This window comes from Sphaerodactylus townsendi, linkage group LG02 (assembly GCF_021028975.2).
Source record: "Sphaerodactylus townsendi isolate TG3544 linkage group LG02, MPM_Stown_v2.3, whole genome shotgun sequence".
Classification (NCBI taxonomy): Eukaryota; Metazoa; Chordata; class Lepidosauria; order Squamata; family Sphaerodactylidae; genus Sphaerodactylus; species Sphaerodactylus townsendi.
In genome coordinates, this window is record NC_059426.1 from 140,123,794 (window position 1) to 140,151,563 (window position 27,770).

At 43.2% G+C, this 27,770-nt stretch overlaps 1 protein-coding gene across 3 annotated transcripts in view; it reads left to right on the forward strand.

Moving 5' to 3' along the window:
- Window positions 1-26,169, forward strand: part of MIPOL1 (mirror-image polydactyly 1) — a 254,510-nt gene extending 228,341 nt beyond the window's left edge. For all 3 annotated transcript variants that reach the window (XM_048485912.1, XM_048485911.1, XM_048485909.1), the window contains one exon: window positions 25,435-26,169. In XM_048485912.1, the coding sequence (XP_048341869.1) occupies window positions 25,435-25,501 (67 nt within the window). In that variant the 3' untranslated portion in view covers window positions 25,502-26,169. The remainder of the gene's footprint in view (window positions 1-25,434) is intronic.
- The last annotated feature ends 1,601 nt before the right edge of the window (window positions 26,170-27,770 follow it).

Genomic DNA, 27,770 nt, shown 5'->3' on the forward strand with positions numbered 1-27,770 from the left:
TTCTCTTTGTAGTAGACATCTATTTGTGTATTTTTAATGTGGTTATTTGTCTCAAGTCTTTTGAGACGGGAAAGCCGAGAAATAAAATCCTTTGTAATTTGAACACACACACACATACAGAAGCTTCCACATTTTACACAGAGCCACCTACTATGTGGCCAGTTCATGAACTGTGCCTGAGCATTGCAATCAAAATATTAATTTCTGGAAAAGTATACAATAAGAAAGGGGGGGGAAGGAAATAATGGATTTTACAGCTTATGAGGAAGATGAACAGACTGAGCCGGTTTTCTCCCATTATTTCCTCAAACAGCTCTGTCAGCTGTTGTAACTACCTGCAGAGGTCACAGAAAAGCTATCCTTCCAGATGTAGTGATTAGTCACATTACTGGCTGGAAATATCAATTTAAGACCCTTGATTATCACGGACTTTCACACTTTACCCTAATGAAAATGCACAGATGGGAAAAGGGAGTGAGGGATTAAATCAAGTTGTGCTGGCAACCTCAATAGTGGTATTTTCTAACTTCAAAAATCTTGTCATTTCTTATTTCAGTATTATTTTGCTGTGTTTTATACATACCACAACCATGAGCATTTTCCCATGCTTAACAGAATCTTAGGATGCAGTATGATACAAAGACTTGAAATATCTTTGTTATTACAAAAATCGTGATGATGAGTTGATAAAACGCCCACCAAAATTGGTCTGAATGTGAATGGTGGCGTCTAATACTTGCAGTGAAGTTTCCTACTCAGAGAGATACAATTCTCCTCTGCCTCCTTGGTTGCAGAATCACTGCCATGGAAGGGTTAGCAGAGGAAGTAAGGAGGACTTCTCCTTGGCTGACATTTGGAAGGAGATGTGAGGCAGTGTTATTTCACAGGAGTATTCAGTGACAGATTTGGGTAGCTGGCTGGAGAAATGGTGCATATGCTATAGATTAGGGTCTTTAGCATCAGATGCATAACCAGGGGAGCAGGGAGCATGGGAGCCCCAGGCACTACTCATATGGATCATGTGGGAGGCACATTCAGCCACCCACTTCTCTCCCCTGCTAACAAGGAGTTAGGGCAGCGCTGCCTGGCTACAGCTCACCCAAGGCTAGAGGGTAGAAATAACAGAGCACTTCAGGTGAGTGGGTGGGCCTCCCCTTTGTAAAGCAGCCAGTCCAAGCCCGCTGCTGACCTGCCCTTTGAGCAATTGCACTGCAGGGCCAGCAGGGGACCTGGTCTTTCAGCTCAATGCACTTGGCCCAGTCCGCCATGCAAGAAAACAGGCATGAAGGCAGCAAGGGGGCATCGTCTTGGCAGCTGAGGCGAAGGTAGGAAGTGGCAGAGGCTGGGTATCTGAGACACATTCAGGCAGCGGTAAAGCCTCTCTATCAATGCCAGCTGCCATACCTCCTCTTCCCGTACATTCCACAGCATGCCTCTGCTCCAGTTGCTGCAGCCACCACCAGCCACCTGCCTCTCCCTGGCCTTGAATGTGCCCTGCCAGGGGCCAGGCACAGCATTAATCCAGGATCTCACTGGCCTTGCCACCAGCCACTGCCATGCCTCCTCCACTGGGAATGGGGAGTGATCCAAAAGTTGGGGAGCGAGAGGCAAATTCAGAAATTGGGAAGGGGAGAATGATAGGCAAATCCATAAGTTGGGGAGGGAGAGCTAATGATAATTGTTTTATCCAAATGGAAAAATATAGCTTTTTGTTGTTGTTGTTTTTGTTGTTGTTGTGAGGCACTTCACTTTCCATCAGAGGCGTAGCTGGGCCAAACTGTGCCCGATGCGCATTCTAATTTTCTGCCCCCATGCCCCCCCGTGGTGCTCCCACCCTCCCACGGTGCCCCCCCAGGCGCCTCCCATGGCGCTCCCCTTTCCCACTTCCCCCCTTCCCACATTTACCTTAGTTCCTTTCCTTTTTCAGAACTTTTTCAGGCTGCAAAAGGCCTGTTCTCAGTAAAAACTGCCTGATGGGAACTATACTTCCCAGGAGACCTTGTAAGCCCCAAGGTCTCCTGGGAACTGTAGTTCCTCAGGCCTTTTGCAGCCTGAAAAAGTTCTGAAAAAGGAAAGGAACTAAGGTAAGTGTGGGAAGGGGGTGGGAGGCGCCATGGGGGGGCAGGGAAAGGGGAAGGTCCTGGGGGTGATTTTTCACGCCCCCCAGGTGTGCGCCCGGTGCACAGCGCACACCCCAATCCCTTGTAGCTTCGCGACTGCTTTCCATTTTATCCCTCTTCCCATACTATTTCCTGTTTTTCTTTAGAATAAGAAGAGTTGGATTTATATCCCCCCTTTCTCTCTTGTAAGGAAACTCAAAGAGGCTTACAAACTCCTTTCCCTTCCCCTCTCACAACAAACACCCTGTGAGGTGGGTAGGGCTGAGAGAGCTCAGAAGAACTGTGACTAGCCCAAGGTCACCTAGCTGGCGTGTGTTGGAGTGTACAGACTAATCTGAATTCCCCAGATAAGCCTCCACAGCTCAAGCGGCAGGGCAGGGAATCAAACCTGGTTCCTCCAGATTAGAGTACACCTGCTCTTAACCTCCTATGCCACTGCTGCTCCTTTAGTGGGGTGGCTGCTGTTAAATGGAAGCAAGCAGCCAATCCTGGATGAATCATGCAAGTAACATGGTAGCAAGTCCCCTGGTTGTTGCTTGCAGGATTGGCCCCACTGATTCCAAATCAGCCCTAAAAATGCCCTGCCCTCTCCCCTACCATTTACAGACAAACAAAGGCTGGCAGTTCTGCAGTGGTTGCTGGCAACCTCCACAATGGCCACTTTCAGAATATTCATTTTTAATGGCCACCAACTCAGCTTCTGTCACGGGGCGGGGGGGGGGGGGGTGGGGTTTACACATACACCCCAATATTTTTTAAATTCAGATTTTGCTTCAATCTTGGGTTTGTTTCAGGTTTGAAGAAAGATCTGTTTTATCAGGTTTGAAGAAAGATCTGTTTTATCTGATTTCTGCATTTAAGCATTGATAGATTTGGCCAGGCTGAGAATTAGATAGGGGGGGGGGGGGGGTTTTTTTTAAGATGGTGCATTAAACATATGCCTGATTTGTTATGAAGGCTGGAAATGATTTCAAAAGGTTGACAGCAAATTTGTAACACTGTCTTGTATAAAGAAGGCTCTCAATTATTTTATAGGAGGAACAGGCCTGTTTTCTCATGTTGATCAGAAAATATCAGACAGTAAGGTTGCCAACTGTGGACTGGGAAATTTATTGAGATTTGGGGTGGATCCCAGGGAAGGCGAGATTGGGGAGGTGAAGAACCTCAGTGGGATATAATGCCATAGACTCCCACCTTCCAAAAGAGCCATTTTCACCAGGAGATCTGATCTCTGTAGTCTGGAGATCACTAGTAATGCTGGGAGATCTCCAGATCCTGCTAGGAGGCTGGCAGCCCTAGCAGACAGCAACACAGACATTATAATGCCCCAAATGCTGTTTGCCTCAGTCAGAACATTATGGAAATGTATTTCTAAGTGGGGTGATACTCCCCCCCTGCAGTGATAGTCCAAATGCCCCCCTGAAATGCTGCTTTTGGAGGACAGTATGAATCTGGGACAAATGGTGGGATTTACTCCCCTCACAGACACATACACAACTTCCATCTGTGGGAATTTTCTGCTGAATTCAGTTCAGTGCCTGAGCACAATCCAAAATCTCTGAAACAAAGGTGGGCCTACGACTGAGCAGTTGTGGAATGGAACTTGTGCTCCTTTCTCAAGATCTTGTTCCTGATTCATGAATGCTAAAAGTAAAATAAAACATGCAAAACAAAAAACTCTGTCTGCATGGACTTATATTTGGATCATAGAACTGTTGTTACCTGGCAGGGGTGAGATATAAACAAGAATGCTGTGAGCCAAATGAGTCCTCACATGCGTGGCTTCTCATTCTTTTATAAGGGAAGGGAAGCTAAGAGGTCTTTCTCACTTTGCAAACTGTAGGTTTTTTTCCTTAGGCTCATTCCGCACATGCAGAATAATGCACTTTCAAACTGCTTTCAGTGCTCTTTGAAACTGTGTGGAATGGCAAAATCCACTTGCAAACAGTTGTGAAAGTGGTTTGAAAACACATTATTTTGCGTGTGTGGAAGGGGCCTTAGAGAAGGGGAAGTCTGAATCATGATTGAGGTCTTTAAATATTATTTCCATGTGTGAATAGTTGTAATAGAGCACAGTTGTTGTCCCTGAAACAGCTTTTCCTTTTACATTTCTTGGGAAAGCAGGTAGCGCTGCAACATTTTTTTACCCTAAACAACAATGCAGTCTATGAAAGTCAAATGTTTTCAGAGTCAATATAATCACAGCATCCCATTTTTTGACCTGAGTGTTCATTTACAGTTTGCTTAGAACTGCTGCTGAGAGATGGGAGTTTGTACACTGGTTGATTTATCAATGGTAAAATATACTAAGCATACTCAGTAAACTGGAAAAGCTAGCTTAGGGCTACGATTGTATAACATCAACTTGTTGCGGAATACATCAGAGCAAACCCGAATGTTGGCATAGCAAAATTAGATAGTGTAAACCAGGAAAAGAACCCTATTCTTTAATTAGATCAACGAGACCAATAAATGAGATCCTAGAGTTCTACTCTGGTTCAAAAACTGTTGTGTTTATCTAGGGTTTTAAAATCCACAATACCTGTTCCACAGCAAACTATTAGATTACATTTTTGAAAACAGTATTATTTATTTATTTATTTATTTATTTATTGTTACAGCTTCTATACCGCCCCATCCCCGGAGGGCTCTGGGCGGTGTACAACAAAAAAATATAAATAGACAAATTATAAAATCTTTAAAACAGCGATAACAATAGCAGTAAAAGTAATAATAGAGGCGTCCGACTAACCCCATTTTTAAAATTCTCCCCAAAAAAGGGGGAGGAGGGTGATGAGTCACATTTGATAATGGCCAAGATGGCTTGAACAACTGTTAGTCAACTCCTTTTTGTAAGGCTGGCTTTTATAACTTCAAAGTGGCAAGAGTTTAAGGAATGACTGTTTGCTTATATCACTTCTTTCCAGATATAATAAATTCACACAACAGTAGGTTTTTTTTAAAAAAAATCTTTCATTTGTAAAAAGTCATTCTTAAACTGTACCCAAACTTGGCTGGAAAAATATGATGTACGTGCTAAAACTGCTTGTAAAAATATGCAGAAAGGCCCACCTAGAATATTGTAGCTAGATAACATCTTAACTATGCTAAGGTTTTTTTAATGCTATATATTAATTATAAAGTTTTACCAGATGTCTGGCTTGGGTTATCTGTCAGAGATGTATTTTTGACATTCTCAAATGAAGTAATGTCTTCAACAAAAGATATTTGAATTAATCATTTGATTCAATCAGAAAGATCATTTGGATCCATTTGAATCTTTTCTACGTTTAAAACTGCTGAATAATCCCATTCAGATTGGTCACAGATAATTTGATCTGTGCCTTGAGTTCTTGGATCAAATAAACTTTTGCCCATTAGCAAGGTTTGATGTGCATTCCCCAAGCCCTGGCCTAATTTTATGGAAAAGGCTGAATTATTTTAGAGCTATCCAGTAATGAAGTTGTTTCCATCTTCCAAAGTATTGTGTTTTTTCAGTTGTTTGAGTCACATAGTGCTTGTTTGAACCTAGCAACAAGCTAGGTGAGTTAATCAACTGTCCCAGTGTTGATGTCTTGCTTGGCCAGTGGAACAGCAGTTTGGCCCTAATTATCATCAGCTTGGTTGTTAAGAATCTTTCCCCATAGGTTACCTATGTTGTATAGCTATAGGCTGGTACAGAGGAAGATTAAGGCATTTGAAACAGCAGGAAGAGAATAAATGGCACTTACCAATTTGGAACTGACTGCTCCATAAAAAATATTATGCCATAGCAGTGGCAAAGAAGTCTTTTCTCGTTTATTTCCAGTATAGCTGTGAAGTCTTACTAATAGAGCTGATCCAAAGGGCAGGGGAATAATCTGTGATTCTAATTTCTTCAGCCTGAAAACTACATTACCTAGTACCTAAGAATATCTCACATTTTTTCAGGTTTAAAAAAAATACTTGCATGTGGACACCAGGGATTTGTTGTTAGTTGTTGAGTGGTAGAAGAGTTTGGATTAATACCCCACTTTTCTCAATAGTAAGGAGTCTCAAAAGTGGTTAACAAACTCCTTCCCTTCCTGTCCCCACAACAGGCACCATATGGGTAGGTGGGGCTGAGAGGATTCCGAGAGAACTGTGACTGATCCTTGGTTTATTTCTGTTTTCGTGAGTCTGTGTCAAGCTGCTAAAGTTAAACCCATTGATTAATCTAATGTCATAGTAGTTGGAAGATTCAAAGATATCCTCTTGATGACCAGGTTTCAATTACCCAAGTTCCCATCATAGGAGTACTGGTAGACCCACTACAACACCTGGATCTCCAGATTGGGCAGCGATAGGTATTCCAGGCTAACTATACCTGCAAAAGGACCTGCACGCAGCAGTTCTGCATGGTTGTTTCAGGCCAGGGAAATGGTTCATGGCAAAACTTGTCTCTCACACACTGTAATTCAAGGCCCAGCTCATATGCTGTTCTAAAAGGTTGGATTTTAGGAATGCATTCATAGAACCCTCAGTTTCATATCTGGAGATTCTGGTAAACATGCAGTAAGGAATGGTCTTTTCCGTTTAAATTTAGTGACTCAATTGTGTCTTTGTAACCTCAAAAATATACTGCTCTAGTGCAACCTGTTGTGTGTTTTGAAAACAGCAGGCACCAAGTGAGATTACTCTAAAACCAATTCAGAAGATCCAGAGCAAAGTTTAGAGCAATTCAGAGCAAACTGGAGTTTAGAGTTTAGAGCAAACTGGAGCAATTAAACAAGAAAACTTTTATCTTTTCCCAGCTTGTCTTTTGTTCCTCACTCTTCCTCATGCTAGTGCTGCTGAAATTTTTAGTAAAAAGGAACGCACCACACAGAAAGCTGACCATGGCATGTTTCAGAAGCTTCAGCTATATATGGTTGCTCTGCAGACAAACCAAGAATTTATCACAGCTCGACTTGCCAAGTTCCTCCCCACTCCCGCCCCCCAACCACTGATGGGAATGTGGGGAGGTAGAGTTGCCAGATCCAGGTTGGAAAGCTCCTGCAGATTTGGGAATGGGGACTGGGGAGGACAGGAACCTCAGTGGGGTTCAATGCCATAGAGTCTACCCTCCAAAGCATCCATTTTCTCCAAGGGAATTGATCTCTTGTACTCTGGAGATGAGCTGCAATTCCAGGGGATCCCCAGGTCCTGCCTGGACGCTGACAGATTCACAACAGTGGCACTGCTCATCCAGTACAAGTTGCTTGTCATTATTCTCTGCATGTATGACATATGCATCTATGTTTCTGAAGGACTATCTTCTCCCTTGTCTTATGCTGTGATCATGGAGATCCAATGACAATGTTCTCCTGGAAATATCTCTGCAGTAACTCAGAGCATCAAGGCCACAATATATTTGAGGCTCCCACCCAATGGACTGAAGACCACTACTTAGTAGCATTTTTGACTTTACTGTGATATTATTGTGACTGCTTATACGCCATGATATCTACTGGTTGTGCAGTCATTGCTGAAATATTTGAAGCAACGGTGGTTCATCCACATGAGCAGCTCCTCTGTGCTTCCTTCATTCTTTTACTGGTAACCCTTACATTCCTGCCCCACTTATGTTCCACTGGAGGTCTTTCTGTCCCCTTTTTTAAAATTCTCACTTGTTGTATTGCTATAGTAATTTGCTTTTTAAAAGGTCGGCCAAAAGTGTTCCGATGATATGAAAAGAAAATGGTGGGCACAAAGGGCTTATGGATTATCACCTGCGTGGGTGGGAGGCAGAGGCATATCGGGGGGAATGGTGCCTGGAGACAATCCCTTCTCTGGGCATCCCACCCCCATGTCCCTCCCATGCTCGGGGGCATGGCTCAGGGTGCCAAGCCCATCCCTGACCTGCGTGGAGGCCTCCCACCCCCGAGCCTCTCCCCCTGTTTCCATGCAGGCTGAGCCCCACCCCTGGCCTCCGTGCAGGCCAGCAGGGCCTGGGAAGGGTAAAAGCCGGCCTGCATGAAGGACAGAGGGTGGGGCTTGGTGGCAGCAAGTGGCCCAGGCAGGTGCTGCAGCTGCCTGCTGCCGCCCCCGCCTCCCTGCAGGGCCTCCAGTGGGAGGAAGGCCTTGGTGGCATGTGCCTAGCTCCCCCTCCCCATGTGACCAAAAGGCATGCACCCAGGTGACCCCATGTCCCTATAGGTGGGAGGCTTAGAAGTTTGTATCGTCCTGTCCACATGTCTCTGCAAAATGCTTTGAGTGATTTTTTTTTTCAGCGAGAGCATAGCAAACAGGTTTGGGAAAGAATCAAGCAAAGTAGGAGGAAATCCAGAAAATAGACAAAATAGGAAAGTAGATAAACCAGAGCAAAAACTCTGTGTGGAAGCAACTCTTATTATTCAACCCTTCATAGGTACTGCTGTTCAAACAGATGTAACATCTTGGATCATGTAATTGATGGTATAAGAATCCCAATCAGCCTCAGAAAACTTTTCAAACTTGCATCTTATGTCAATTTGAGCAACCCAAAATCAATGCGATGGTTGAGAAATTAACTAAAAAAAATTCTAGTCTATGTTTTCAAGGGTTTGGTTGGTTTAAGGATATCTGGTTGCTTGTAAGAACAAAGCAGCAGTCAATCATGAGCATAATGAGAGAGAATAAAACTTAAAAGTCTAAGGTCAAATATTCAATGTAGAATGAAGAAGTAAGAACATCCTGCCTGTATGACTTACAATGCCATGAAGTTGCTTGGCATTTTAACAGGGACTGCCAATGTATGCTTAGTGAGAGTGCGCTTGAAAAACAATCTCAGCTGCGCTAGTGATATTTTCAGCTTTACAGTCTTCACTGTAAACAATTATGGGGCACCCACAAGAGAGGTGGAGCTGACAGGTATTTAACCTGACAAGCAATGCTTGTTTAGAACATGTCAAAGTTAAAATATGATACTTTGTGATGAACATTATCAGCGTTAAAAGTTCATGGACTCAGCATCAGTATTTCTGGAATCGTTGTTAGTCTGTTATAGCAACAACAGATACATTAAAAAGCTGACCTGCTTTTTATTTTAGCATTTGTGATAGATTAGAACCCACTTGACCAGAGACATGCATCTGACAAACTGGATTTGAGACTGTGATAGAACAGGCCTGCTTTGTGGGACCAATCCCACTTAGCACTCTACCACGGGTTCCCAACTTCTCTTGGAAGGGGCATTCTCTCTCTCTAGGGTAACTGCTGCCACCACCTGTCCTTTGTAGAAATTTTCCACTGGGGAGGGTAAGGGGCCCCCAGCTTCCTTTCCAACTGAGACCTAGTATCTGTGTCTCCTGCTTCCCCTCTCCTAAGTACCACAGGGATGATTTATGGCCTGGTGCACCTCTGGAGGAATAGCTACTTGCCAACTGCCAGTCTTCCTCCTGACAACCTCCCTTTAAAATAGCACGTCCAAGATAGTAGAGGTTTATGTGGTAAAGAAAACTGCTACCAGCATCCAATGTTAAAAAATGTTTATTAAAAATAAGATGTTTACAAGCATACTTTCAGCACATAACCAAATTGGACAAGGGGTTCAAAAGAAATTAGAGATGAATGCAGTTCCTCAGTTCCCTTCTCTGTACATACTTTATCAATTGTTACATTAGGGCAGGCTGTTCAGTTTTGAATATTACTGATCTCACAACCTGGAAGGTTGTGCCAGCTCCCTGGGCAAGCCCATGGTCAAAATGGCTGCTGCCTCCAGAACTCCAGGCACAAGCTCGGTCTCTTTCCTTGGTCTTAGCCAGAAGAGAGGCTCCCTTTCTTTTTCCCGACCCCCTTGACCTGGTCAGTCTGGGTCAAGGAATCTTTTCTTGCTGGATCCAGATATCCTCTTCCTGATCAGTGATGTCTTTCTATCATTTTAACTCTTTCAAATCTTTGTTACCTGCTTGGAAAAGGAAGGGGGCTTAACCCATCCCATTGTTTGACACTACCTGTATTGGCATCTCTAAAGGTGACTGGGCAGTCTGCTCAGAGAAAAGAAAAAAATTAAAATGGTCCCTTTTATGCTAGATTAAAGGTTCTTAACCGTTGTGATACTGCATGAGTCCTATTTAGTATTTTGGAAACTCAAATCCTGCTGCAAAATGGTACAGCACAAGTGCATTTTCTTTCCTTCAAATGGTCCTTATGCAAATCCTGTAGCAAATATAATACTGTCATAAGATCTTCCTATTTGTTATAGATTGTAGGAGAGAAAGTAACTTGCTGCAAGTAACTTGAGGGAAGTGCACACTTGTGCTGCTTAATCTCTCTCCCTCTCTCTCTTTAAGGGTGTATGAACCATGTTTCAGCACTGGAGGAAGTGAAATTTGTCTATTGCACTTCTTGTTTTTAAGAATTTAGTTCAACAGTGCTTGCAAGGGGATGGGGCAGGGGGAACCAGTGAGAAAGATGATTTTTCCCCTCATTTTTTCACAGCAGTTTCCAAACCTAATTTCCACCTTCAAAAGTAGATTAATGAAACTGACAAGTTTTCTTCAGATGTCAAAGGATATAGCAATACTCATTCACAGTCCTGGGTAGTAGGGTAGAATGGGTAGTAGGATAGGGTAGTAGGGTAGTAGTAGTAATAGGGTAGTAGGTAGGTAGGTAGGTAGGTAGGTAGGTAGGTAGGTAGGTAGGTAGGTAGGTAGGTAGGTAGGTAGGTAGGTAGTAGAATGCCAAAATAAAAACAAAAGAACAAAGAAAATTCCAGAATGCTCATTACAAATTAATTGATCTTCATAGGCAGGGAGCCACCCTGGAAAAAAAATAAGGAATGACCATCCTATGATATGTCAGACCACAGCTTTACTGTGGCCATTATTTCATGAGGCCAAACCAGATGTCATGAAGATCACAGACTTTCTTCCATCTGTGTATGTGTGTAGCTTCAGTTCAGAGCAGAGTCATATCAGGAGGGAAGAAGGAAATTAATCCTTCCAACATCTTTTTAGCTGCTAAACAAAACTAGGATCTCTGTGCTGTTCTTAAAAATGTTAAAAGGGGGGGTGGCTTTTTAATTTAAATTTGAATCAAATCATGGAGTGACTAGTTTCTATTAGTGAAACTGACTATGGTTGAAGGGTTAAACCCGCAGTTCCCTTTCAACATGGTACCAATATGAACTCCCCAATTCACCTTTTACAGAATGCCAGAGATCCATGATCTTTGTCTGATCTTTTTGCCCCTTCAGCTATTTTTTCTAACAATTCTGAATTGTTTTCCAGACTAGTAGCAACTAGCACATTTCTCATGGCACGTATAAATGATCAAATACTACAGGCATTACTAAATTGATATGGCTGTGTAAACATTTACCATAAGAATTATACCCCCAAAATCTTCTTTCCATATTGTATTTCCTGTTCACGTGTATAAACCTAGACTCACATGCATTTGAAAACAGTTTGCCTATTAGGCTAACCTGTCTTTACTACAGCCAACATATGGGCTAAGTTATTTATTAGTTTGAAGGGAGGAGAAGTCAGCTGCCTCCTGAAGCATACTGGTGGCACACTGTCTCTCTTTTTTTCAAGAAGTCATGAACTTTGTCAAGATTCATACTTTCTCCTAACACTTTGCCAACCTCCTCTAAACAGCAGCTGTCTTAGAGAAAAGGAGTATTCAGTATTATGCACAGATATAGCACAGAGGTTAGAATCAAAAGCTCATGTTGTCGGTTTAGTGTCTAGACAGCTTCTAGGGTTTAATGTGCCTAAATCCAGATTGATTATATAATAGTTCCTTTTGTACTGGGGTTTGAAGGACTTATTTCTCCAAATTCGCTAAAAAAACCAAAAACCAGATTAAGGGACTGGTGACAGGACATATTTATGCATGCAAACACAACTTTTTAAATTATACTTTATGTTGTAAAACCATTGTGAATTCTTATGACTTTCGCATTAAATGCTCAACCATTTCTCATTTGTGCATCCGAGTCATAATTTCATGTGAGGATGCACATATGTTGTGACACTATTACATTTTTTCCAACTGTCAATTTGAGCTGTATTGCCTTAGAGATTCCTATCATGATCCCAAATAACATAGCTAGCTATTTCTTCACTTGTTGTCTTACTTTATACCCTGTCTTTTAGGCCACCACAAGACTTGTAAGGGTGATAGCATAAGGTATACAAAGTATACAAGGGTGATTCTTGGAAAGTGTACTATGTCAGAGAGGAAATAAAATGCCTGAAGCCAAGGAGAAAGAATTGGAGGAGGAGGTTGGGGAAAAGACTGGATATTACTAAGGATTGCCCATACATTTTCACCTGGGGAATTTACACATATGTAAATTTAAGATTACATTGTAATTCCAAAATTTCTGTATGGTCCAGCCTTTGGCCATAAAGTGAAAAGGCTGTGACATACACAAGGAGAAGGAGCATGATACACAGAAAAATTATTTTTGAACACTGTTATAAGTGGTCCCAAGATATTTGTGAAATTTATATTTATCTAGTTAAATGTATTTGTTATATATATTCACTGTATGTATTCACATACATCTACTGTTTTGTTATGTTTTGACAGATCTCTACAATGGCTCAATGAAATGACAAATTTATTGTTTTCATCTGTTTTATGTTATACATTTCGCTGCCCACAGTATAATTTTTCCCTCTGTTACAAACCTAATAACATGTATGGGGATGAGAGATGACCACTGCTGAGTGGTATCCGTGCCAGCAAGAGAGATAAGAGATTTCTCCCTCCCATGCCACATCACACCATTTTAAAAAGTCTTTTTTTTCTCTCTAGGGGCTCTGAATTGCTTCATTGTATGATTCTCTCATAACGAATATCTCTACCCTTAAAACAAAAGCAACAATAGGCATAGTCCTTCTCTTCCCCTTCCCTTTTACTTTGCTGTTTTAAAGACTGCCTTAGTGTCTGGAGGTTTATTTTGGCTTTGTTCTTTTCTTGGTTTCTTTTGTCTCATTTCTCTGCCTGTGGAAGTCACAGGGTAGGATGGAACTTTATAACTGGACCGTGGCAGAGAGAGAAAAGCCAGTACTGAGAACTAGTTGAAGGCATAGAAAAGGAGATCAGCATAATGAAAGATTTATGCATTTAAAATGTGGGGATTCTTTGCTTCAGTTAAGTCCGTTGAATCTGTCAGCCACAGAGAACCTTTAAAGTACTTTGTGTAAAGTGCACCCCAAATTACTATTCATTTTTAAAAATTAAAATAAAATAAAAAATACCAATTTTCTCTTTTAAAAACGTTAATGGCCTGTCATGCCCCTGTACTGTTCAATAACAAGATACTGTGTTCAAACAATTTCCTCAGAGCCAGTATGGTGTAATGGTTAAGAGCAGGTGGATTCTAATCTGGAAAACCAGGTTTGATTCCCCACTCCTCCACCTGAGTGGCAAAGGCTTATCTGGTGAACCAGATGTGTTTCCGCACTCCTACATTCCTGCTTTGCCCCCTCCACCAGTTCAATACCACAGTCCCAACATGTGGAGAAAGAACGTCTCTTCTAACACCTCCTTTAAATCACAGTACTCTCTGGGAATGACCTCAAGTTCTTCCTTAGTCATCCTAGCCAAAACCAATTCTGAAGCCTGGGGCAATGCTCTTTCCACTAGAGTCTTCCAACAATGGGTCTCAAATAAGGGGGAGGTGCATGCAATCATCACTTGACTCCACTTATCGTCTGGGTCATGTCTCACCAACCATGTCAGCCCCAGAACCAGTGGATACTTCGTCAAGGGTGCTACTATAAACTGGTTCCATTCCCAATGGGTGCCTATCCCAGCTAATATGGGCATACTTACTTGAGATGTGGAGGGAGCTGCCATTGCCTGCCATCTGTTTGAATAGGATCAGGTGTTTCAAGTTCACGTAGACCTAGCCCTCTACAGGATTAATCAGACAACTCCCACAACTGGAATCCACTACAGCCTGTAAAGTCACACAAGTTTATTTCTGCACAGTCTGTAAGTTTAACTTGAGCAGTGAAGGTCCATTCACCCATGGCTTGCCACCTTGCTTCACAACTTGGCCTTTGGTGCCATCTAGGCTGAGTCAGCCCCATTTCCCTGTAGCCGTGGGGTGCCTGCCTCCTCATCCATCAGGACCTTGCCCGAGGTCTCACTTTCTGGTGTGGATCCTGGCATGGCAGTTCCCAAGCCTGGCTGTGAGGCATGTTCCGAGCTCTTCCTGGTTGGTTTAGTCATGCCCTTCTTTTTTGTCGCCCCTTCCCCCATCCCCCTGGTTGAGTTCCAGCCTGGTGACAGGAAGCAATCATATGACGCTCACCTCCACATCGCAAACATAAGTTGAGGGAGCAGTGGCATCCCACTAAGACTCCTCTCTGGATTTCAAATTCCAAGCCTCCCCTTTCATCAGAATCCCAGCTTGGTTAGGGTGGCTGGGGGTTCTCTGGCACTATTTGGCACTGCCTGTAAGTGACCTTCCAGATCCCCTGACAGACAGATCCATCCCATGATAGTCTTGGAGTTGCCCTGTACCGGGGACCACTGCAGCACCTCTGCATCCAGCCCATTCTTGAAGGAATTCACAACAGTAACCTCAGGCCAGGCATGAATGTGGCTGGCAAGGTGCCGAAACTGGGAGGCATACTCAATGATAGTTTGGGTTCCTTGCCATAGGCGCTGCAGCTACGCATGGGCTTTTCCTTCCTGAAATGGTTCTTCAAATTAGTCATGTGGGGCAAGCATAAACTGATCAGAATTCCCCAGTTTGGGTACACCCACCATGAACGAACCAGGCAGCTGCCTCACCATCCATCAGCGCACTCACATAGAGCACCCAGCTCTCCTTGGATGCAAATGAGGCCACACAATCACGCATGAAGGCTGCCGCTTGGATCATAAAATATGGCAACTTCTTGGTGGTTCCATCAAAGGATGCTTTCAACTCTCTGCCCACCGCTCTGTGGAGGAACCCTGTTGTTGGGCCTCACTCCAGCAGCCTCACTGGCCCCACAGGTTGCACAGGAGTGGGCAGCCCAGGAGTGGATTCTGGAGCTCCCAGGCCAGGCATTGGCAGTGCTGGTGGTTGCCTCCCTCCCCCTCCATTGGGGCCTGGTAGTGCCAGGGGAATTTGAAGCACCTCTAGTTACCTTGTCATCTTTCCAAAGAATCTCTGCATCTCTCCCACTTCCCCCCGAGGGTCTCATTTTCGGCCTTCAGGTGGTGGAGGCCCCAATCCATGGCAGCTGATTGATAGGACTCCCTTCTGTCCAAGAGTTCAGTTTTATTCCATCCGATCATGACAAGTGCATTTCATCATTAACCATCTGGTCCCCTAACTTACTCCTGTCTCCATGGTATAATAACTGTATAGTACATCTAGGAACAATTTAATTTTTGTAAGATTTGGGTTGTTGCAACTTTGGTTTGAATGTATTTGATGTATGTACTGAAGAATTTCCCCTTATGAATGTCTCAGAAATGTATTTTATTCGTAAATCCAAAATCTTTACAAATCTACAAATGCTGTCACCTTTTCTTTTTCATCTCTTCCTTTTTCAGCTTTTACATACATTTTAATATTTTTCTACACTCCCTCTGCATATAACTTGCTTGGTTGCCATGGTTTCTTTCAAGGTTAAGCTGTTCTGAGGAGAACCTTGGCAGAAGTCAGGAACTTGGACTATGGAAACCCAGATTATATCCCCTCTTGGCCCTGGGTTCTTGGCAGTGGTGTATATAGCTAAAACATCAGCTGGGGCTCTGGATACCTCCCCCCCCCCCAGCTATAGGAGCAGTGGTGGATCTTGGGGGCAGGGGGACATGTAACCCAGACACCATTCCTCTTGGTCACATGGGGACAATTTTGGTCACCTGCTTCCTCCCCTCCTTCCCCCATGCGAGGAAGGCCCTTGTGCCCCCATTGCCAGCTGGCTGCCCTCTGCTTGGCATGCCCGCCATACTGTGCACATGATCATAAGAGGACCCAGCCGGTAGGCTCACCTTTCCCCCCTGCAGGCCAGGCTGTCCATCACCTGCCTGCCACTTGACTTGACCAGTTCTTGCTCACCCATCCTCTGTTCACAGGTGATCACCAGCAGGCCCAAGTAGCAGGTACACCTCCCCCATGGCAGGCCAAGCCATCCATCACTCAGCCACCACCTGCTCACTCGCTCACTGCTTGCCTGCCAGTCCACCTGCCAGGCCCCCACCCTTGTGCCCTCTGGACACTCAGAGAGGTAGACAAGGACACTCTATCATTCTCCCCTACCTGGGGGCACAATTTTGGGGGGGAGGGTGCAATTGGGGGGAAGGCGCAATTGGAGGGCACCTGGATACAATTTTAGAACTTGCTCTGGGCGCCATTTACTTCTGGTATGCCACTGTGTGGGAGAGAAAGCTCCCTGAGGCATCAAATTGTGCCCTTTTCACAAAATGTTGCCCCCTCCCTCAGATATTTCCCCCCACTTATCTAGAAGTTTTCTGTCAGAGTCCCCACTAACACTCAAGCCCGTGGGGGCTCCATTACCTGGTGTAGGTGTCCTGACTCCCAGCGGGGCTTGCAGGTGCCCATGTCTGAAGGAGCTGCCTGTGCCTTGGCTACGGGCCCCAACCCAGCCTCTTTGCTGACCTGGCCATGGCAATGGGCCTCGAGACATTCCTCTGCCCTGTCAACCCCCAGCTTGGAAGGGTCCGAGAGGCAGATAGAAATGATGAAAGGGTGACAATTGGGTAGCTGCTTTTGGTGCTGCCAAGCCATGTGGGGGTGTGATTTGACAGTGGCCCTGTCTCAGATGCCTCAATTCTGGCCCTGGACCACCCACAGTTGCAGGAAATAGCACAGCCAAAACCTACTATTGTGGAGACGCACCTTGCAAGGCAGACACAAACAAAGCTTTCCTGCATGGCCTTACTGTTGCCACTGCCCTTCTGGACCCTGCTTGCTCCTGAAGGGAGGATGGAGGGACAACTGACTGAATGCACCCTCACGTGACACTTTGAAGTGGTGCCTGGGTCATATGTCCTCTTTGTCCCGTCGTCCCCCCCCCCGATACTCCATTGGTTCTTGGCCAGTTTCTCTAAGGCCCTTTCCACACTGAAAATTCTGAGTGGGTTACAGCTGGGATTAACGAACCCAGCATAGCCCCGGGACCTTTGCATGGCTGGCTGTCCCATGGACAGTGCCTTTGCATGTAGGCACTTTTTTTAACTTCCCTGCCTGCCTCCCTCCCTCCCCCACCTGCATGCTAAGTGCAGCTTCGCAGACAGGCAGGACTGACCCGCCCCCCCCCCCTGGACCATGATACGGCCTGTTTCCCCAGTGTGGCTCTGCAGATAGGAGCCGGGAAAGGGTTTTTCTAGAATCATGTTATATGTGATTCTTTTGTTTTAATGTGGCTCACAGCCACATCTGTTTGCTCAGCATGGCTGTAAGCCATGTTAAAACAAAAGATTGTTGAAAACCCGATTGTTGAAATAACACGATTATTGAAAACCCGAGTTGGGGGGGAAACACAGAGTGGATACACGTTAGGATTTGGATCCATGCAAAGTTCCCCCCGACCTGGGTTTTTTACCAGGTTTAACCCAGTTTAATTGTCCCATGTGAAAAGGGCCTAAGTTCAGTTAATACTTCAGTTAAGCTTTAAAAATAATGTTGTTGTGGTGGTGGTGGTGGTGGTGGTGGTGGTGGTGGTGGTGGTGGTGGTGGTAGATTTCACAGCTGCCAGATCTTTAGCTGGTTGTTGGTCTTCATTACAATTCGAGCCTCACCCAGAAGCCTAGGAAGTTGTAATGTATCGGCGTAGTATTCGTGCGGATCCCAGCAGGGCTGCCTTCTGAATTTGACAGATGTTAATTTTGACAATTCGAAGATGTTTCAAATGCTGCCCTAGTGTTTTTGGGATGGCGCCCAGCGTGCTGATTACCACTGGGACGACCTCAGCTGGTTTGTGCCATAGACGCTGAAGCTCGATTTTCAAATCGCAGTATCCAGTGACCTTCTCGTGTTCTTTTTCAATGACCCTGCTGTCACCGGGGACTGCTATGTCGATGATGCTCACTTTCTTGTCCTCAATCACAATGATGTATTATTATTATTATTATTATTATTATTATTATTATTATTATTGTTGTTGTTGTTGTTGTTGTTGTTGTTGTTGTTATTACATTGTGCTTCTAACAAACTGAAAATTTGCTTGCATTTATGCATTTGTTAAAATAATTATATTATATATACTATGGCTTCTAGACAGATACCCACACTCTCACAATATCTGGGAAAGCGGAGAAAGCTGAAGCCATGCTATCACTTATTTATTTATTTGTTAAGAGAACTTTATGCCACCTCCACAGAGAAACTACCTTTTGCACATAAGCAAAGTTCTTTATGTGGCTACACAGAGAACTGTCTCATTTGAAACTTCTCTTCAAAGTGGCCCCATTCAACACACACAGTTTTGAGAATTTACAGTGGCTGGCTTTGGTGAGACTGGAGCCACACTTCCACGGACATAGGAATAGGCTCCCTTCCCTGCTCTGTGGATAGAAGTCTGTGGAAGAAGTGTGTATGCCCCATATCCTAAATCTGGCACAGGAAATAGAAGCTGTTTGTTTTGTTTGGATGGCTTCCTATTACAACAGAGAAGCTGACCCTTGTAATAAACTAGGTCTTTCATTTGTTGTGAGTATTCATTAGACATCCTGGCATGTGGCATGACAAGATGTACAGTAAATTTCACACACACAAAAAAACCAGGAAGCATCCACTTGTTCAAACCCAGCATTTTTAAAATGGAGTATTTTCATTATGAAGGGTATTTTTTTTTTGTTAAACTATCCTCAGTGTCTGCAGGGGGCACTGATTCTGTCCTAAGGCACTATTATGCAGCCAGAAAGTACTTCCAGATAAAATGGTTTGAAAACATGAGGAGTTATTCAAAAATCCATAATCCACTATCTGAAATCTTCAAGCCGGTTTATGATAGAATAATGGCATTGCTTCCAGTGGCCCATTTTTGAAATGAGAAGAGCAGCCAGAAAATGTGACTTCAGAATAAATGTTACTTTTATTTTAGTGTAATGTAGAGGTTGTAGCTCCTTATGCTTCGGTCTTTCATGAAGAAGTACTTAATAAACTTTGAAATTAGAAAAATCTGTTCCAGTGCAATTTGCATCGAACTGCACACTGAACATCCCTTTTTGGGCAGGGTTGGTATGTACTTCTGTTTGGCTCTCCTGGTAAAAAAAAATGAATATACAAATAGTTTACTATTCTACTGATAGAAAAATTAAAGCAAAAAGCACAGTGGTCTTGCATTCTTTATGTATGGTGTAGTGTACCTCATTTTGATGATAGCCGTCATCATTCATTTGAAGAGCAAGAGCCATGATTGTTAAGCCTCATTATTTTCAATGAGCCCTGACAGTTTCAAAGTTAAACAGAAGACAGCAACTTTCAACCTATGGGTATTTCTTTTCAAGCATGGGCAACTCTTCGTTGACTTACCAGTTTGATGTTTCGAGGTTTAGGTTGGCCGCATCTTTCCAAGACTCTTTTTAAAAATCTATCCAACTATTGTATTCTCCATGTGTCACCATTCCCAGTATTTATTTTTAACTGAAGTTGGAAAAGCATTTCAATTGTTGGCTGTAGATGGACATCATGAGAGGAGTTCACCTGAGTAGTTAAAATGATTGAGAAGGCCAACTATAGTGCTAAAACCTGACAAGGTTGTTGAGGACTGGAGCTTTACAGGCACCATGGCTGTGGCAAGAACTTAAGCCTGTGTGGCAGGATGTGTAACTGGGCTTCAAAGCTCTCAAAGCTTGTTGAGAATATGTGATATAGTGAAGTCTGCTTCACATTAGGACTAGTGATGCCTCACATTAGGACTAGTGATGTGAGTGAGAAATTTACAAGAAAACACATGAGGTTCTCAAGAGGTATTGCCCACTTCCTTGAGGTGAAGTTTGGTAGGGGTCAAAGGCATAGCTGGGCCAAACTGTGCCCAGTGCTCAGTCTATATTTTCTGGGGCCCCATGGCCCTCCCACGAAACCCCCCTCCTGCAGCGCCCCCTTCCCACACTTCCCCCCTTCCCACACTTACCTTAGTTCCTTTCCTTTTCCTAGAACTTTTTCAGACTGAAAAAAAGGCCTATTCGCAGTTCAGACTTAAAAACAGCCTAATGGGAACTATACTTCCCAGGAGACCTTGTGAGCCCCAAGGTCTACTGGGAACTGTAGTTCCTCAGGCCGTTTTTAGCCTGTATTGTGAACAGGCCTTTTTTTCAGCCTGAAAAAGTTCTAGGAAAAGGAAAAGAACTAAGGTAAGTATGAGAAGGGGGTGGGGGCACCACTGGGGAGGGGCTTGGGGGCTATTTTCTGTGCCCCCAGGTGTGTGCCCGGCACACCCTCCCTGCCCCCTTGTAGCTCTGCCACTTGTAGCTCCGTCATTCCCGCTGATGAATTTAAATATTTGTATTCTCTTTCACAGTGGAAACTTAGACGTGGCATAGTGCTTTGCCTGTATTTCTCAAAATTCATGTATTCCATTCTATGGATTTATAACATTTATATTATCCGTTATTCTGCCATGGAATCGGAGGTGGCCTATATAGGCTCCCATGAGAACTCCCATCCAGGCTTTATCAGGCTTGTTAGAGGAGTATTACTCTTGTTAGAATTGTACTGTTGGACCTTCTTAACTTCAGTATCATGAACCTAACATAAGATCTGATACTTTCAGCATTTCCCATCACATATACAACTAGGTCATAAGCACAATTCACCTGCCCCAGAGTAAACTGTCTCATTTGAAGATTACTTGACAACCTATTTCATTCTTCTAAGTGATACATGGGAAAGAAGGTGGCATGGTATAGCCCAGTCTCATCAGATCTTGGAAGCCAAGCAAGGTCAGTATTTGGAAGGAAGACAGACCACCAGGAGGAAAGGATCTTCAGAGGAAGGCAATAGCAAGCCACCTCTTCTTCTCACTAGTTTTGAAAGTCCCTTGCCGGAGATGCCATAAGTCAGCTGCCATTAATAGCACTTCACAGACACTATACACAAGAGGTACATAGAATGTTGTCACACATGAATTCCAAATGTGTAGTGCAATATGCACCGAAGGGAACCACATTAACAGGAAAGGAGAATCTTGGGAACATATTTGCCAGCTGAATTTCTGTTTCTCTTCCTGTTACATGGATTTAAGCCAGGCATGGTCAAAAAGGCACAAGCCTTTTGGCAAGAGTTACACGATCTTGGACGTTAGCCTTTAGACCATGACTCACACGTTGGAGCACTGAGTGAGCCAGCTTGGTGTTACCAGCCCAGCCCATGATGGGCTGGGAAAGCCCTGTCTCTACTCATCCTGCCAACCCTTGGGGTACCTGGCAGTGCAGCACCATAGTGCCATTTTTTCTGCATTGGCTAGTGTACCCATAAGGACAAGAAATCCTGCCTGGACTTGCCTCCCTTAGCATCTGCCTTGCAAATAGCCTGCCTCTCCCTTCCTAAAGGGATTAAGATAAAAACAATACCTTCTGCCATGGAAAGACATTGCCATCTCCAATCCTAGTCTATCTGACTCACTGAGACAAAGAACATGCTAATGTGATTAGTTCAAGTATTCCTACTAGCACAATACTAATCTTGGTCTCTTCCTGTGACTAACTTCTCTCTAAAGACCATCTTATTCGTATTGCCATTGTTTTGCAGCTGTAATTGAATCAGCTATCTTCCCACTTTTGGGCATTCCCAGGCTTAGCCACAAGCCAAGTGCTCAAACCATTAGATTAACTACCCAATAAAGTGCAGTGTTCCTTTTTGTCTTCCCTCAGGAAGACAAGAACCCTCCTTTGTCCATGAAGATTAATTTCCCTCAGCATGACTAGAGGGCCCAACCTTCCTCATAAATTAGCTCCTCGCCTAACACTCAGTGCCCAGGACTTCTGAGCTAGGCTTTGGTTCAGTTGTGCTGTGTGCCATCTGCTTTCTCCTCCACTTTCTTGAAGCTCAGTGCAGGCTCTGGGACTCTGCTTTTCTTGACTTTTTCAGGAACCCGTTTAATTCCCAAATTCTTTTGCTTTTCCAAATCTGTCCACTAAATTCTCCTTATATATATCCTAGGACAGTGTGTCTTCTGGTGCTTTGGTTATTGAGTGCTTGTATTTTATTATTTTCCTTAATAAAACTTGTTAAACTTTCACAAAGTTCTATGGATTTCTTGCGGAAGCAAATCCCCATGAACTCTCCCAACCAAGATTCTGAGCTTGCCCAACCTCTAATTGATGCAGGTCTGCCCTTTGCTAATCCCCCCGCACTAAAAAGGGCAAACCCCAGCATTTTGGGTAACACTGGTGTTGCCGGAACCCAAATTGGATTCTGTTTTCCTCTTTATTTGTCAGAGGCCTGTTCTGCACGGGCCAATAAACATGCCTTAAGGATGGTTAAAAAAACCATTTGGGAGGGGGACTTTGCATGGATCCTGCCCCTAAAGCAAGTCTGTTCTGTGTTATTTCCTGCAAACCGAGTTTTTTGAGAATCGCACTGTTCGCGAGTCCTTTGAAAAATCCCGGGCTGCAGCCACTTGCGAGTGAACAGCCAGGCAGGAGGCGTTTTATTTGGCTATGCTTTCCTTTTTTTATTACCTGGCTTACATCTGCATAGCCACGCAGGTGCAAATGGTCGTATTGTGGTATCATGAGACGTCAGCATGACAGTGGGGGTTCATTTGTGCATGCCTGCATAGCTACACATCAGTGGGAGGTAAATTTTAAAAAATAGACATGCCTCCATGTGAAAGCACGACAGTAACCTGCATTGTTTCCGCGGGCTCCAATCGGTGCCTGAATGGATGCATGCGAATGCAAAAACAGAAAAGCAGGTTGCTTAATCCCAACTGCAACCCACTATACATTTGCTGTGCTGAAAGGACAAGAGTTTTGTTTTGTGTTTCTTTTTAAGCAGTAAGAAGAATAGTGGGGAAAAAATGCTGAAATAATCATATGAAAACAATTAACTAGACTCTACATGGGGCTAGCTTTCTTTAGATTAGATCCTATTAAACCAAAAGGTAACATAGGCCTGAGGAACAAAGGCTAAGGAGATTCCACCTTGGGCCAGGCTAAGGGAACCAGCTCCCTGCCATGGCTCTGAATTTTGAAACAAAGGAATCCTATGGGAATGTACTATGCTGAGGAAACTATGTAAAAGCAATTTTTTTATTTTATCGTTTGAAATGAAGACTTTAAAAACTCAGTAGTTGGAGTGCCTGATTGGAAAAGAACCCGGTTTTGTAGAGGCAAGGCTGGAGCCTTCAGTCTTGATCTTGTAACATACATAAAATTTTTGACTGATATATTTGATGGAACTTTCCCCCTCATTTTTTCTACTATATTAATGCTTTTAATGTTATTGCAGGCAATTCATTGAACTCCCAAAGGTAAAAAGTACACTGTGTACTTAACATGCTGTGCATGGCAATGCATATCTCTCCTTTTCTCAGTGTATACCTTTGTGCCACATGTTTGTTTGTGTGAGGACCTTCAGAGAATGTTGAATAAAACATAGATAAACTAAGGAAGTGGCTCACATATATTGTTAGTGGAATAGCCGGGGGAAAAAGAAAAGTATACAGATCAAAATCCATATTAGATCTCTCCACTGGACAGGATGAAAAAAAGAAGTGCCAATTGCAGGCAGTTGCCACAAGAAAGATACTTCCTATACTGAATCATCTTCATCCCAACTGTAATCAGGAAGTGTGGACTGGGGTCATTTCATTTTGAGAATCCAGGCTACCTTCCCCGTAAAAAGGCATGGGGGTGTGGGCATTTATGAAGTCCCAACCTATGGGATGAAGACTTCTATGTGTTAATAGTGTGTGCAGGCATGAGTAGGAAGACCCTTTCAGTGGCATCCCTCTGCAAAAAGTAACGTGCTGCATCTTCAGGTGTCTCCTCTAAAGTTCTTGAGTGTAGTTATTCCCTGTTGCCATGGATTTTTAGAAATCGAAGGCTTTCACGGCCGGAATCACTTGGGTGCTGTGTGGTTTCCGGGCTGTATGGCCGTGTTCTAGCAGCATTCTCTCCTGACGTTTCGCCTGCATCTGTGGCTGGCATCTTCAGAGGATCCTCTGAAGATGCCAGCCACAGATGCAGGCGAAACGTCAGGAGAGAATGCTGCTAGAACACAGCCATACAGCCCAGAAACCACACAGCACCCAAGATTTTTAGAAAGTTCAAGATACTCAGTACTTGAAAGAATCTGCACCTCTTTGTATTTTTTCAGTCCAACAAGTTCTTTGATCTGAGAACCAGTACCCTGGACTGCTGAGGGTGTTTGAGAACTGCATAGGTATTGGAGGGAATTGTTATTGGAGGGACTGTTTTATCAATATTATTTTAGACTGCTTTATTTCATTTATGCTTTTATGCTCTGGAATTGTTTTTATTGAGCTGTTTTATTGGTTTGACTTGATTTTTGTGTTTTTATTAGCTAACTGGGTTTTTTATGGACTTGTTGATGTTGTCTTATTTTAGTTGTTAGTCACTTTTAGCAAGTTTTGAAAAGACAGCATATGCATTTCCTAAACAAACAATTTTACCTGCTTAAGTTTTTCTTGTGCACAGTCTCACATCTGCTGACACAGTGTAGACTGAATAGTTACATAGGTTTCTGGGTCTAATTAGTAATATCCATTGATGGTTTATGAATTCATGGTCCTTCCTAGCAAACTGGACCTGATATTTTGCACTGTACTATGGCAGAAGGGAATCCAAAGAGACCTAATAGAGGGTTTCTAATTCCCTAAGGCTAACTAGCCAATATGGTATATCACTGGTTTTGCAAACAAATGTATAGATTCTGTACATATGGGGAAATATAAATATGCAGTGTACATCCAACCCATACACAGCTAAACTAGAACAAGTGCAAGAATATTTTCAGAAACCAAAGAGAATTGGTGATTCCATTTAATGAGAGCATCAGACACACAGCAAGCTTTCTTCCCACCCTCCTTGAACCAAATGTGTTGTCTGTGTAATGGCATCTCAGTAAAAAGATTCACACACAAACTGTCAAAGTACTGTGTAAACTTGGAAGCCATGAGGCCCTCAGATATTGTATTTACTACGAAGTGGGAGATGAGTTAACACACTCTTCTGACTGTGACAGGGCCGGGTTGTAGGTTAAAAGTTTCTCTCAAATTGTCTGCATTCTGCCCCAGGGGCCCGTCTCTGTTACAGTAATGCTTTGTTTCCTAGCATGACCACCCCTGGGACATATTGGTCCAGGGCAAACACTGTCTCTTTCAGTCAGGACATTCCTAATATTGGTTTCCTTTTCTCTCCTCCCTTCCCCCCATCCCAGGTTGCAAAGGCTGGTGGACGTCCTGAGGAAAAAGATTGGAGCGGGGACCATTAGGACTGTGATCTGATTGAAAACTCCAGTCTGGGGAAGCATTCACATCTGGTGACCAGGCTGCTTCATTCAGCGCTGTGTAAACACTAAAGCCTTAACTTAGCAAACAGTTGTTAGAAGTGGGACACTCCAACGACATTCCAAGCTGAGATAAAAATCAAATCATAAATGTTTAACCACTTGGCTGCTGAGTTTGGTGATTCGTCCAGCAGTATCCTTATGAACGTGTATTTACTTTGTAGCAGATCTATTTTGGTATAGTTAGCAAGCCTTTTGAAAAGGCTGTATGTGCATATAATTCTGCACAATTGTTTCTCTGCTGAATCTGTAGTCTACTAGAAAGCACAGTCAGTCTTTGTGGCTATATAGTGTACAAAATCTTGCAGAATGTGAGGCTGAATAGAAATATTTACTTTAGTCAGTGCTGCTGGAATTCAACACATGCAACTGATAAGGAAAGTCCTGAATCAGAAATTAGCTGTACCTAATATGTGAATGTCATGTTTTCTTTTCAAGCACACTCATTTTCTGTCAGCACTGCATTGGTAGTAGAAATTGTGTCATACAATCATACTGAAAAGGAGGCACACATGTTGCTTTCAAATGAATGTAAGCAGTAGACCTAATGGTTCAAGTAACAGGAGGCATTTCCAGTCAAATTAATAAATTAGTTCTTAATTAGAATGTTGTAAGAACCTCAAGTTGTTTTTTGTTCTCTGGGTCTTACTGCATGCATATAAATTAGCCCTTCATGTTATTAACTGCTCAATAAAGGCAAACAAGTTGGTGTTTCTCTCCACTAAGAAAAGTACTCGGAGCCAGTTTCCTGTCATTGAGAACTGCTCATGTGATTTCTTCCTCCAATTAGCCAGATTCTCATAGGCTACAATCCTCTGCAAATTTACATGGAAATAAGCCTCACTGAGCAAAGTGTGGCTTACTTCCAAGTAAGCTAGCACTGGATTCAGGAGGTAATTATTTTACAGATTCAGTTTTAAAAGATGATAGCATATGAACAGAGGGGAGAAGGAACAGAAAATATAGAGAATAATATGTCCATTTACTGTGACTTAATATTTCCTGTTGTCTTTAATTCTTGCTTTGCTAACTGGGGTTTTAATGGTTTGTCTGTGCATGTGCATACAGGTGTGTGTGTGTACCTGAACACACACTTTGTAAATGTTATTGTACCCCTATTTATTTTCCACTTACCAATGTTCCATAAATTACTTGTTAATCATTTCTCAGTCAGGATACTAGTACACATCAGTCAGTTTTCAGGTGTGTTTTTGATTACTATTTTTGTTCATGGAGTTACAGTACATCAAAGTTACTCTCAACGAGTTATCACACCTGCAAGGAGAGCCTTGAAAGTATTTGAGAAAACAATAAGCAGACCAAACATAAAATGACTCATTAGTCATTACATAAAAGAATTGGCTGCCTAGGAAGGTTGTAAGCTCCCACTCTCTGGCAATTTTTAAGCAGGGGCTGGATGACCATTTGTCTGGGATGCTCTAGGTTGATCCTGCATTGAGCAGGGGGTTGGACTAGATGGCCTGCATGGCCCCTTCCAACTCTATGGTTCAGTAGTTCAATAAATAATTATAGCTTTGAAATAGTACATTTACAGTGCCATCGTAAACTGAATTACATGCTTCTAATCCCACTGGCCCTGTCCTTGATAGCTTAGTATAGGATAATCTCAGATTCTAAGCAGAGTCTACCCTAGTTAGTATGTAATGGAAGACCAAGGAAGACCAGGGTTGCTATGGAGAATCAGGCAATGGTGAGTTAACCCTGTTTGTCTCTTCCCTTGGAAATCCTTTAAGGTTGCCAGAAAATGGCTACTGCTTGACAGCAAAAAAACCCCAACATCCCACTTTCAATGGATTTAGAAGTATGCAACTTTGCTTAGGATGGCCCAGTCAGTACTCTGAAGTGTTTTGTATACAGTATGTCATGAATCCTTAGTGCAGCCCTGTGAAGTAGGCCATCTGTTTCCCCATATGGGGAGGTAAGGCTGAGAGATAATGCTTATAAGACTACTTAGTGAGTTCACGGCTGAAGAAAAAAATTCTTCTAGCTCATTGCTCATACTTGGCCACCACACTATTTCATAACGTGCATCTTGGATTAGTCCTGTAGAGTCTAACAAAAACTTTTGTTTTAAAATTAAGATTCAACCTGAAAGCCTTTGGACTTTTTTCATCTGACAAATTTGACTGGCAAAAGGTTGACCCCATCAGCTTTGTTACATGTTTGGCAAAGTAGAGTGAACCCAG